Source organism: Micropterus dolomieu, linkage group LG08, assembly GCF_021292245.1.
Source record: "Micropterus dolomieu isolate WLL.071019.BEF.003 ecotype Adirondacks linkage group LG08, ASM2129224v1, whole genome shotgun sequence".
Lineage (NCBI taxonomy): Eukaryota > Metazoa > Chordata > Actinopteri > Centrarchiformes > Centrarchidae > Micropterus > Micropterus dolomieu.
In genome coordinates this window covers 8,332,067-8,346,218 of record NC_060157.1, presented here as the reverse complement: position 1 = coordinate 8,346,218, position 14,152 = coordinate 8,332,067, and the positions used below count along the sequence as shown (strand labels likewise).

Below are 14,152 nucleotides of genomic sequence, written 5' to 3'. Positions count from 1 at the left end.
GAAATAATGCCAGTGTGGACCTGTTTAACATGTCTGACAGGCAAGCATCCACCTGGGGACCACTGCAGAGGTTTACTGCTTCACTTTGGTGAGTTTTTCCTCTTCCTCAGACGCTCAAATCTCTTCATCCCAAAAGAGATTTTGTGCAGGAAGAATTTCAGGGGATATGAAATGCAGATAGACGGCAGTTCCGCCTCGTCCTGTAAATTTTGTGACCTGTGATTGAAAATGACCTTGATAGTCTGTGTTGTTTTGTGAATGAAAAAGAAAACAACAAGAACATAACACTTAACATAACACATGATCTTTTTCTGCCATATTATGTCATCTCTTTGGATGAAGCCTGAACTCACCAGTGTAATTTTATATAAATAAACATATAAAGCCAAGTAGCACAGAGTGAGGAGTTTTGCTTCCATCCTTTCTGCTGTCCTGCACACAAAAAAGAAATGGGTTAACATAACACAGAGGCAATACTGGGTTAATTTTACCCCATATCAATTGGTTGTTTTGGCCCAGTGTTAGGGTAACATTTTATTTTACTGTTGAGTTGTTTACTCAAACTAACATATTGCTATTTTGACCCCATGTTAAACACAACAAGTTTTACCTTAAAACTGTCTCAAACTTACTGTTAGTGTTACAAAATGATGTATGTGAGACATTCAAAACTGGTAAGGATACACAGTAACAATCTGTAACAAATAATGACATGTCAGTTTAAAAATAGCTAGAGTAGACTTTAACAGTTTCCAACCATACCATGCTTCAACCGGGGTAAATAATCCAACAATAATATATAAAAATAACTCAGGTTCAAAACAACCCATTTTCATTTTCTACCCATGGGTGCTGAATTGAATTTTAGTGTGTGGGATTTATCGCTTAAAATAAACCAAACAAAATAGCAGTAAAAAATTTTATGATGATTTTCTGAAGATAAGTGTACAGGTTTCACATGCTACACTACAGCAATAACATTTAATTGTACAATAAAGTTCACTTTAGAGTAAACCAAAAACACCACTGTATGTAGTGTATAAAAGTTGTCTGCTTTATGTTGCTCATTGAGAAATGCATTGCTTTATTGTACATTACAGATTGCAGTTTAGTGTGATTTATTTGTGCATAAGTGTGAAAGAAACTGACATAATGTAACATCTCAGCCTGTTTATGTTGAACAGTTAATGGACTAAACAAACAGAAGAGGAAATAGTCACATTTAAGAAGCACAATTTAATGAGTCCTGTTGGGCAATGGCTCCATGAAAACATCTTTACAGATCAAACACAAATCACTGCTCCGACAGCTCAAATGTGTTCCTGTTCTTGCCTCACTAAAGGAAGAAAAAAAAGCTAAAATAGATGATCCAGAAACTAGAAGGATGTAAAGTGTTTTTTCAACATCATCTGGGAGCGCAGTCCTGATTCCCAGATGGGTGCTTACCTTCGGCATTTTGTAGTCTTGCCAGAGAGCTCTTGTTAGAAACAAACCTACACATGGTAATATTTTAATAGCTTTTTGCTCTCACAGTCTGTTTCCGCGTGTTTCAAACACTCATTGGCTGGGGATGTGGCCCCTCGCTCCACCTGCATGTCAAAGATATTAATGGTTCTGAGTCACTTTGTGGCTCAGGACTCAGATACCTCGCTTCCGATTTTACTGAACATGACCACTTTTTCAAAAGGAGGAGGAGGAGGAGGAGGAGGAGGAAGTCTTCCCAGCCATCAGCTGAGCTTCTGTGAGGGAGAAAAGCCCGTCTGAGGAGCTGGTTGCGTCTCCTCAAACGTACAAGAACAATTGCTTTCATGTGCCAGAGACTTTGGCAAGGTCTTCAGACAGAGGGAGGATGATGGAGGACTGTACATTGAAAAGGATGGTTGGGTGTGGGGAGCTGGCAAAAGGAAATCCCTGAGAAGAAATTAGGGAACAATACAGATCGTCGTAACACAGCTCTGTTCTAGTGCAGGCTCGGACAATCAACCCCCAGCACTCAGCAGCCTGCCAAAGCCCAGAGGCGGAGGTGATCCTGCAATGCAGACTGAAAGGGGTTTTTTGCTTCCTTAAACAAACAGTTGAACAGGCAATGTGATGCAGCTCTGCAGCCTCAGTTCCCTCACAAAGTTGGAGTAATTATAGCCACTTACAGACGTATTCAATAGTGTAAAAGCAAATGTTTTGTCCAGATCAAACATCAGAAAAATATCATATTCTTAGTGAATAGAAAAGTACTCATCCTCTCAATAATATATACTGCATACAGTATATTTATCATAGTGTCTGACATGTTTGTGTGTGTGTGTGGTAGTTTAAATAAAATAAATTTATATTGCAATTTATTGAATATCAGATATTAGCCAGTTAAACCTTGGGGTAATAGAACCAAGCTGTAAACATTACACTGACAAATTATCACCTTGTATGGCAAACTTGTCAGTAGTCTATTTTCACTTGATGCTCTTAGTGTTAAAGAAAGAAGCATGTTTATTGTCTTATTTCCTGCTTAACCTTTTGTTCTGTGCACTTTGTTATATTTTATTGTTTCTTATCAACTGCTATGATTTTACATCTTTTATTGATCTCTTGAATTTTATCACTCTGTGAAGCACTTTGTACTTTGTTTGATAAGTGATCTACAATTAAACTTATTATTATTGTTATTATTATATTTAACAACATGAATTTAGGAATGGCAATGTTGAACATTTTTATATACTTCATGGTCCCCAGAGGCTAACTTTGATGACCCCTTGACTTTTCATGTAGTGTCATGATCAAGTCAAAAAATTAATGTGTCCAGTACTGCACACAAAACATTCCAATCAGCCACAGCTGTACTTTGTGTTCATTGCAAATTAGCAAATGTTAGCATGCTAACACGGCAAACTAAGATGGTGACAATGTTATGCATTACACCCACTGAACATCAGCATGTTAGCATGCTACCATTAGCATTTGGCTCAAATCACCACTGCGCCTAGGTAAAACCTCAAAGAACCCTTAGTGTGGGCATAGGTTGGGTCTTGTTAGTGAGCTTCAGCTGGTGCTTCAGATTGTAGTGACAGTTCTCTGAAGGTTTTTTGACCTACACCTTTCACTTAGTCATGTGATGTAATCCATTGTTAATCTAAAAATATTGGTTAAAGCTGCATTAAGGTTTTCTGCTGTTAATCTGATAGAAATTCATCACTGAGGACAACTAAATATATCAGCTTATTTAACCCGCAATTCTAAGAATGATAAAGATGCTGTGATACTGAATACATTGAATGGAGATATATATAAGTTAAAATATACTTTAAAATATTCATAAAAAGGAAAATTGCTAAGTTAAAATGCTTTCTTATTTACCTTCTAAAACTCTGTCTGGGGAAATGCACCTTAAAATACATTTCGCAGTGTTTGCTTGTTTAATAAGTTTCACTTTCTTTTTGCCATAAGTGTTAAGTACCAGTTTGTGATTTGTGAATGCCTCGTTACGGAACATATGGCCTACATTCGTCCATTACAATATTGGACTTGACAGAAGCTACATCATGTCTGTGTCATACTTTCTGTTTCCCCTTTTACAGGGGTGTAACACAATGGAGTTTTTTATGTCTTTATTTCATTAATTGATGTACTTGCAACATAGCATTCTTTTGTTAAGTGATTTTAAATTTTAAGGTAGTCCAGAGTTTATTCTACAAACCTCATCCTGCCTTAAAGAGCAACTAACGAGCATACTAATAAGCTATAAGCATCTTGTTATGGTCATATGGTTGCAAGAAATTGCAACAAAGACAGCATTTCCTGGGGAGGTTAGATGTGTTAAATGTTTACAGAGAGCTAATTGTGTTATTTTAAAGCCCCAAATCAGTCCCAACCTTCTCACCGATTTGATGGTGCAGGAATTTGAATGTGTGAAACATGAAACAACTGGACAACATTGTCACTGTGGCGATTAAAATCATTGGTGAGCAGCAGCCTTCACTGTCAGACATTTTAAGTTAACAAATCACTAGGAACGCAGTCATAATAAATCTGAACCGTCCTCTCTTTAAGAAATTTGACAACATCTCCTAGTCAGAGATAGAGGTCGCTAAAAGTGAAGTGTAACAGGTTAAAAAGTTCATTTTCCCCACATGTCATATATACTCTTAATTCTAATGTAGTACCATAAACTACCTCTTGGTTCCCCTCGAGCTTGTCCCTGTTCATATTGTTGCAGTGTGTGTATAGTACTAGCACCTTTAATGTCATCAGTTGTGTTTTTGTATTTACTTAGTTTTTTATGTTATGCTTCCTTGCTCCAAAAAACTGTATTTTTTAATTACCATTTTAGATATTTTTCCTCCTGACAATACAACAGTACAATTCCGGGTTTAATTAAAAAATTGCTTGAATTATCTATAAAATATAATATATCAGCCTCTCTAGTACTTAAACATTGACGCTGTTACGGTCCATCAAAGAGCTATATATCTGTCAAACCCCTGTAAACATGCAGAGTCTTCATGGGAAAGTCTCTATATACAGGACCTGTGGGAGAGATGGCGGAACCATTGGGACATTTCATTTCAGCAAACAGAGCAAACAGTCAGAGGATTTCCTCAATCAGAGGCTAAAGAGTGTGCAGTGAACAACCTCGCTGACAGAAACACGGAGACCTCCACCAGCAGCTGGGCGTGCTAACAACCTCTGGGATTTACTTTGGCGTGCAACACCCTGTAACTACAGCACAGAGAGCCAGAATCAAACACATACATGCACATATCACACATGCACTCAATCACATTTACACCAATTAAACCTTCAGAGAATCACAACTTTGATGAGTCTTAAAGCTTCAGCAGTTTTGGTCACTGAAGTTAATAACCACGCTATTTCCTTATAACACATCATTTATATAACTGTAAAATTCCCTTGTGCTTGATTAAGCTGTTTAACTAAATAGAGCACTGGAATATCTGAACATCTGGACTGACCAACAAGTGAGAGATATTTAAAAACTGTGAAGTATCATGCTTTTGTATTTGCTGTTTATTTCTCATGCTGAGATTAACCCCACTGTCATAAATCTAAAACCGCTCACAGCTGCAGTTACCGGTGTCCAATAGGAAGCAAACAAAAAAAATCATTTCCACTGATGATCTGGTGGTAACCTCAGTAAATTTCTACGTCCCTGCTCTCGCTGTGCCAGCTGCTGCTGAATGAGGCATTGTTGAATGCAGATGGTGGAATCTAAAGACCTCACTCTTCCCTTTTCCATAAAGCCAGTCTGCTATTAATAACCATATATCGACCTCCTTTGTCAACAAGAGCGACACATACAAATAATATGCTTGAAGGCAGACAATGGGGAGTTCCCTGAGATGAAAACAACAGGATGAGCCAGCCTCATAACAGTGTGTGTTTGTGTGTGTCAATGGTGTGAGCCTACAGTATGTAAGACAGTCGGTCTCCTAGAGATACATCTCACTGACCAGCTAAAATGTTTCCGAGCCTGTATACACCAAAATCTGCCCAGATACCCACAGAGAGCCTAAGATTTTATATTATCCAAAGGAGACACCATTGACAGGCGACCAAATGAAACGCATCTTAGCTTTATTAAAATTACGGATTTGTCTGGGTTTGAAAACATTTGGGATAATGTGAGTACACAACTCAACAAAATATAGGTCTAAGCATTTTTAGACATTTTAATGCGGAAAACATACGGACCTCATCCCTCCACACCATTCCAGCAGTGCATTGGGGAGAGCTGTGTCCTACCATTTCAGTAATATCGACATATTGACATTAACACCCACTTCTTCCATCATGATGCAGCTGTGTGGAGATGAGACTGGGGTTTGAACCTCTTTCTCAACCTATCTTTTTTTATTTTGACCCGACTTTTCTGTAATTTTCCATGTTTTAAACAGTATGAATGTCTTTTTGGAGAGATTGTCTGAAAATGTGTGCCATTATCCCCACATTTAAACAATATTGCATCACATCCATCTCTATGACGGCCCCGGACCGGTCTCTGCACCATTGGAGGTCAGCCAAAACCATAGACTTTATATAAAGATGGACGAATCGTCTCCACTTCCTCCTACTGTACAAAAATGAAACCAAAATATCCTAGATATGGGCGCTGCCATGTTGCTCTAGTGATGTCATTTAGAGCCATGGAGTCTGCGCAGGGATAAGGGGTTAGTATCAAAGTACCGCCCAAACACTGCCGTTTCAACACATCAATAATGATGTGAAACCCCCTTTTAATAGCATCGACTAATAAATTAAAACCAATCGTAACAGGAAAATTTGCACTTTAACAAACATCAGAGTGATAACAGATACCTAAAATGACAGAAACCAGTTTTGGGAAAAATGCATTTGACATGTAATTAGACAGCCTGTGCCCCGTCTGCTTATAAAGAACAGTCAAAATTGAAGCAGCAAAGGCCGAGGTATCCTGACTTTTAGTCTCTATTTGCTGATCTTGCCCCAGTATCAGCCATAACCATAAAATATAATGTCAAAATTAGAATTATCTAATGGAAAATCTCCTCTTGTGTCCTTTTAATATACTACTCTCTGTGAAACTTTACATAATTTCATCTGATTTTGTGGGGAATCGGCTCCAGGGACTGGAAGACTATCAGTTTAATACTGATGCCTGTATACGACTCATATAGGCATCAGTATTAAACTGAGACTGTTTCATAACCAGATAAAACTATTTGTAATTACTTTAAGCTGTCTTGCTGAAAAAAGTCCTCGTGGGGCATTAAAAGATCTGAATTGTGCTGAGGAAGTGACCCAAAACTCAAAGAATTAATACAGTAATAATACAGTTTTGCCACATGGTGGTGTATTGTACAGTAAATGCCTCTTAATAGTTGAAATGTGCCCCTTGACAGGAAACTGACTCCATTTCAAGTGAAGTGAGGGAAAGCAACACCACTTACAGCTAACTCAAGTGACAGATGAAGTGTGGAAGATGTCTCAAAAGGTGTTGTTCATTAAGGTGAGTGAAGTCTGACTTTATAGTATAATTAAAATATGTAATATTTTTTTCAATATTTTATTAATTGTTTCATCCACTAGATAAGTAGTTCAGTGAATTGATGCAGTGTGCACTAATTTAAAATACTTGTGCTCTTAACACTGTGGTATGATTATCACAGATGCTGCTGGTGCATTACGCAACCCAGAGTCTGCCAGAAATTCATGCAAGCTGCAAAGAAGATGTCCCACTTAAGTGTCCAGATGTTGATATTGACAGCATGGATTTCCTCTCAGTGACGTGGTACAAGGTCAGTCACCCATTTCAGGCTTTCAGACATAAATGTTGCTAAGTTTAAGGTACAGTAAAAAGTTTTTTTTTCATTTGTAAATCAGTGACTTTGATTTCATTACATGGTCTAAAATGACTTTTTGGTTGTTAATTTGAACAGATGACCAACAAAGGTAAAAGTGGCATTATCAGGAGAGCTAAAGGTGAGGAGACCACACAGAACTACAACTTCAGTCGTCCTGCCTGGTTTGGAGAGAAACACAGTCTGTTCCTCCACAGTGTGACACCTGAAGATTCGGGCACCTACGAATGTTTCATCAGTGCAAATGTAGGAGGTCAAAATAAGTATCTCAAAGTCGCTCTAACGGTTAATGGTAAGCTCTGACTTTCATTTCCACCATAATTGGCAGAATATATGATTCAAGATGTTAATGGCAGCTGCTAGTGAAACTGGTTATTTTCCACATCAAAAGGCAGCATATTTCCCTTTCTACTGTGGCATCTATGCCTTTTTGTACACATAGATATTCTACTATTCATTTTTCAAAGTCTCCCAATGGACAAATGCTACCTCTGTTTGACTTAAAAAAAGAAAGAAATAATGTTTAATCAGTGTCAAACGACAGTTATTGCTGTGATAGATTTCTACCAGTCTGGACTGATAATTTTGTGTTTTAATTTGTCTGAATACAGAGTGTGTGACCCAGGCTGAGCTGACAACAATGACCAATGTGTTGAACACAACTCACTCTGACCTGCCCTGCCACAGACAAGTTGAGGACCTGCCATTCATGTGGAGCATTATAGGCTATGTGGCAGTGGGCCTCGCCAAAATAATTTTATCTCTAATCAGCATTTGGGTAAATAAACTCTGTTTATCTGCACACACTGTATGGATTTGTTGGAGGTTATGAATCAAACATGGTCAAGTCAAGGAAATTTATTTCCGAGCTTCTTCTCTGTCCCTTTCAAAACAGTTACAAATCACTGTTCACAAAAAAAACGACTTGGTTACGTTCCTGTTTTGACTTAAAATAAGTGGTTATGGAAACATCATGGCTTGGGTTAAAAGACTTTTTCAGGGTTAGGGGAGGTTTGTCATCATGGTGACATTAACAACATAATGTTATGGTTTGGAAAATAATCCTGGTCATGCTTTTAAAAGCAACTTTGACTGTTGGTTGGAAACAGGAAACGAACAGCAGTCATTGTCTGTATATAATAACATCACCTTAATTCTTCCTTTGTTGCCGTGGTAATTACTACGTCAGCTAGAGTTAGATGTTTTGATACTTGAACATAAGCATATCATTTTGGGACACTTGCTGAAACAACTGATGCTGTCGTTTGTCTTTGGAGGGCAGTCTCGAAAAAAGAGAAAATATTTGATTTTGAAAAAATCTAACTTCAGAGTGATCTTTCAAAAGTGACACAAACGTTGCAGTTAAACCACTGATTTAAGGAGTTACAAAACCTCTGTATATATCAATAAAAAGCTGTTACCATCCAGACACTGGAAACCCCCACACCTCACCTGGTTTGAAGGGGAAGCATAGCTGCATTTTCTAGAAACAGACTGTAGAAGCATTTATAATTAAAATTAAATAGGGCCTAAAAGTGATACTTGAGGAACACCACAAGAGACAGGTGCAGAGGAAGCAAAACGTTCTCAATCAAGACTCATCTATCATTCCTATGACAAGCAATCAACTCTTAATTTCTTTATTTATCAGGCATATGTTGTGAGAATGTCAAAAGAAAGGTAGCAGAGATATGGATGCAAATCAATGTGAAAAGAGTAAGTGTGCATGAAACAAATGTGTGCACTGTTCAAGTCAGCATTTGAGAGTGTGCAGGTTTTGTAAGAGCAGAATTTGATTTGTGCCCAAGTGAAGAATGTGGACTTCCTCATCCGATGCTGTCCCAAACGGGAACACATCAGTAAAGCAATAACTTCAATAAAATATTATTATTTTAATTTAAGCAGGCAGGACACTTAAGAACAACTTCTTACTCACAAGGATGGCCTGGCGAGAGGGGATTAGCCTCTTGAGGGGAGGCGAGAGTATAGGTCGGTTAAATTGTTAATTATTATTATAATATATACATAATTAGTATTATGGCTTTATTCTCATTAAATTACAGTGTTATTTTTGTTTTATTACAACTATGTTCTTGAAACGTCAGAGAACACAGATATGTGGGATAGAGTTTGAATGAGCAGAAAGTTTTCAAAATGAGCAGAAAACCTGCTGAAACACAGGCGATTCAGTTTATAAATGAATCAGAATTAATTATTTCATCATTTAAACACATATAAAGTGGTTCCCCTCCCTCCACCCCCCAACCTCAACTGTGGGCGAGCTAACTCCTGCTCTGACATACCATTTCCTCTAACAGCCTCTCTACCTCTTTAGGGTTTTTTGTTTTTCTTACTGGGTGGGCTTCTTTCAAATGGAAAAATTCACGAAACAAATTCATTCTGCACTGTCTCTGTCTCTTTCTGTGGTTGTTCAGGTTATTCGAGCTCTTCGTGTCAGGTCTTCAAGACGGCGGCAGCATTTGTGGTAAAGCTGACTATCCAACCTGTTTGGAGACTTCAGTGAGATCAGAGCACGTAAACAGACAGCCCTTTACAGTATATTCTATAAATCAGCAATTGAAAATGATATTGTTTTTTTACTTTTCTTATTTATTGTATTTAACTTGTATTCAAAGATATATATGTATTCTTTCCAATGCCCTGTGTCCTCAGTTTGAAAAAATGTGTCACTTTAGTGAACCACTGTGAGGTTAACTCAACCAAAAACGTTAATAACTAAACAGGAACAGACATGAGAGGATGTAAGCCTTCTATAGAGGAACAAAAACACCATGCACACACTGAAACAGGTGTAAACAGCATCTATTGTATATAATTGAGTATAATAGGTGAATTGTGATAACTGATATATTGTAACATCAAATGTTGACACTGAACGGGGATTCAAACGAACTTCTGATTTGTTAATGGCATTTCCACTTAGAGTTAAAATTAACAATTTCAGCAAATTATTCATATTTTAATTGTGCTGTTGATAAATGTAAAGCAATATCTGTAGTTGATTTTTTATGATAACATTCAGCAACTCTATTAGCTTGTGGTTTTTACCCACTGCCTGTTCCTGTTTACCTCCTGTCCTAAACCAAAGAAAACACTGACACCACAGACACCACCTTTATCAGATTTATATTGTAGATATGTTATCATTAAAACTTATCATGACTCATTCAGACTTTTTGTTTCTGTTTTATGTTATGTTTATTTCAAAATGCTGTATTCATGCTCTCCGGTCTATATTGACTTTCCCCTTTGGTGGAGAAAGCCACCGGCTTTATCCTGCAGATACCTAGGATAAAATCCAGTAATCTTCACAGAGGAGTGAATATCTACCGCCCAGTTCTCCTGCTCAGAATAATACAGGAAATGCATCACATGGATCAACTCCTTTTATAAAAATGTTGATTTTAGATCATACAAGAGGTGAAGCATCTCACTGAGAGGAGCTCAGCAGGTGCAGAATTTGGAATAAATGTGCACAGATCACCACCTACTGGCACATTCTCAGACAACACCACCTCAGTCAGACAAATTCAAATTGATTAATCAAGTATAATTTTCAATTATGAAAAGTAAAACACATTTTTAAAAGTCAAATCATTAAATTATTCTGTCTTTGTATAATAAAATAATTACAGATTTTCAAAATGGAATCACAAAATTATATTTGGAAATTATTTAATTGCTTTTATAAAAATTCCATTTACTATATATATATATATATATTTCCATTAAAAAATAGCACATGACAATTGAACAGTCTTTTCATTGTTTGAAAATTCGCAATTCATTTGTCCAGGGCTTTCACATATCTAAAGGTCTAATTGGCCTGACTACACATACACTAGCCAATTAGCGTAGCAATTAGCTGGTCTGTGGTTGGAAAATTTTTAGGTTTTTAAATTGTCTAAATGTTTTAACTGATTATTAAAAACTATCAAAGTCTACAGTTATTCCTTTGACACAGTCCAGGCTTCATGTAAAATATATTTGGTGGAAAACAGAAATGATACTGGAGAAAGCATGCCACTTTCAATTCCTCCACTGGAGCTGATAGTATGAAACTGTGTACTAGGCAGCTATACAGCATTTGCTCACGTACTGTAAAGAAGAAAATATGCTAAAATTTTCTGGTTCCAGTTTCCAGTGTGAATATTTTCGGGTTTCTTTTGTCCTCTAAGACAGTAAACTAGATATCTTTGGGTTGTGGACTGTCAGTCAAGACAGAATAAGACACTTTAGGTTGCACTTTTGTGTATAAAATGTCAGAAAATATTCAAAAGAATTTGCCAAAGCCCAAATAAGTAATCAATTAATTGAAAGAAATGATTGATTAATCGATAAGCTGCTGCCCTGCAGCCTTGCATTAAATAAATCATAGGCTACTAGAGACAATTCGGTAGTCTGGATATCGGTACAGACATGTCCCTACTAAATTCTACGCCCTTGGTGACAGGTGGGCCCGTTCTTCCTCTCCCAGCCAAACTCTTTGCCCTGCCACGGACAGTGACCCGATATGGGAGCAGTTCTGTAGTCCTCTCCATGACTGGCTGGACAGAACAGGGCTCAGGAAATTGTGCAGAGACCCTTTTACATGTTGACAGTAAAGCAGCTGCTGAAGTGCATCCAGCCAGACGACTGGATGACCTATGGACCTGACCATCCATGACCTTCCATCAGAGCCAGCTCTGACAATGTTGGAGCCCTCGGTGAGATTTTAAATTGGTTCCCCCCCCCCATGCCCAACCCTAAAAAGTCCACCTTAGGGGTTGGTTTCATCGCTCCTCTATACTCAGGAATTGTTTTAAACATTCTGCAGGCAAACTCCCAATTTTAGCATGTATAGATGAACAGCCAAGTCAGTAGTCATGGTCAACAATGAAGTGTGATCAGCATACTTGTCAACTTCAACATCATAGCCTAAATTGGGAGACCAAACCTATATGAGTCCCTCCATAAACTGGTTTTGTTTCAATGGTGGAGGGGACTCAAATGAAGAGGAGGGTCTGGGGGTCCTTCCCCCAGGAAATTTCAAGCATTGACTTAATTTCCTGCATTCTGGTGAAAGTTTCTGCACCAATTTCTGCCTTTTCTGCGTCAATTTATAGTGGAAAAGTCTCAATTTCTCAAGAAAGCACAAAATTCGGGCATGAGGTTACAATTCAAAATATAAAAAATGTACAGAACATGATGCAGTAAGGCTTTTGGGCATTCTGTAGCTATTGCTTTAAAATAGCCTATGTTTCTCCTGTAGATCAACTTTTGTAATTTAATGAAATCCCTGCTGAGTCAGCACACACGCAGACATGATTCAGTCTCCCCTCTTTTGTGTCTTTTGCATGTGGCATCTTTTTAACTCAAGTTAATTTTAATTTACGTTATAAATTCCTGAACTCCTGTGTTTTCACTTACTGCACATTCAGAATATGTCCCACATATCTGTATCCTGTCCTCTGACATGTCGAGACAAAAGGCAGAATATTACGAGAAGGACGTCATCATTTAATTAGAACCAATCCTATACTCTGCTGTGCATTAGCCTACTTACTGCTTCGCTGGAAGAATTATCCCCTTTAGACTGCTTGACCGACACAGTTTGGGACTGCATGTTGCATGTAAAACCACTAACGGAACCACTACAGACAGAAATCTCACCATAAACAGGCCCTGCCTTATACGTCCCCATCTTGTCACGCCACAGGAAGTATGTGGTAGATGGTCAGTGTTACAAGTACTGTTGACTCACGTTTGGATGCTCCTTTTTAAGTTTGTGGAAGCAGCGTTAGCGCCGCTCAGGGAGAGAGGAGTGAGAATCCTGATCCTCGCCACATCAAAGCAGGAGATGTACCAATGTTTAACAGGAATTTACTTTAAATAGATTGGATAGTCATATAAAATAAAAGCCTTAAGCTTTCAATATACTATTGGGCTTTAAAGGAGAGTATTTGAATGTTTATGTGTGTTTTACATCCAGATATCTGTTTGAGTTTTTGCAATTGGATTGGATAACCCTATGAAGTTACCAAATAATACTGTATGAAAACAACAGTTTAAATTTTTTTGTGCAGATTTATACATCTGATTGACATTCTAGAGATGTTTTATAAATAACATGTTTTATTCTTTAACAGTTGGACTGTAAAAACCCAGAGAATGTCTACAGTGAATATCTGTATTTATTTTAAAATTTTAAAAAGTCAGGAAGCATCTATGCATCTCTGTGACTATGTCCAAACTGTCCATGACCTGGTAATGGACATCTAAGAATCTAACACTTTTTAAACACATTCTCCAAAGCACTCTTCCTTTCCGTGTTTCTTTTCCTGGTTAAAGTGATGATTTATTTAAAGCTCATAATACTTTTTATATACCAAAGAGCAAACATTAACTGACCTAAATCTTGTATCTTCTTGTATATGCATTGTGAGATATCAGACCCATCTTTTGTGCAGCTAAAATATTAAATCCCAATGTATGCGGGATTATTTAAACCATTGGTGTTGTGACCTCAAAGATAAGAAGGAAAGGCTGGGCAGTTTATAATGTATCAACCACTTCAGAGCCTTTGACAATCATTTAGCTTTTACAAGCACTGCTGTTTTAAGCTCGTCCTGACCTTTACAGATTCTCATTGTCATTAGGGTTTTAATGTACAAAGATCTTCAAAGGCTGGACCTTTAGTGTAATGTGTTTCCACTAGTGGAAAGCATCTGTAGCTTTCATGGATTCCTGAAAGAGACAATTATTTTGGTTTTGGGACTTTGGATGAGTTAGTAAGTTAC

General features: G+C 37.6%; 1 protein-coding gene across 1 annotated transcript; it reads left to right on the top strand.

Annotated features, from left to right (window-relative positions):
* The first annotated feature begins 6,933 nt into the window (after positions 1-6,933).
* LOC123975381 lies at positions 6,934-10,539 on the top strand. Its single transcript, XM_046056834.1, has 5 exons — positions 6,934-7,000; positions 7,161-7,289; positions 7,431-7,644; positions 7,964-8,130; positions 9,788-10,539. The coding sequence occupies exons 1-5, from the start codon at positions 6,974-6,976 to the stop codon at positions 9,839-9,841; spliced, it is 591 nt and encodes a 196-aa protein (XP_045912790.1). The 5' UTR covers positions 6,934-6,973; the 3' UTR covers positions 9,842-10,539.
* The last annotated feature ends 3,613 nt before the right edge of the window (positions 10,540-14,152 follow it).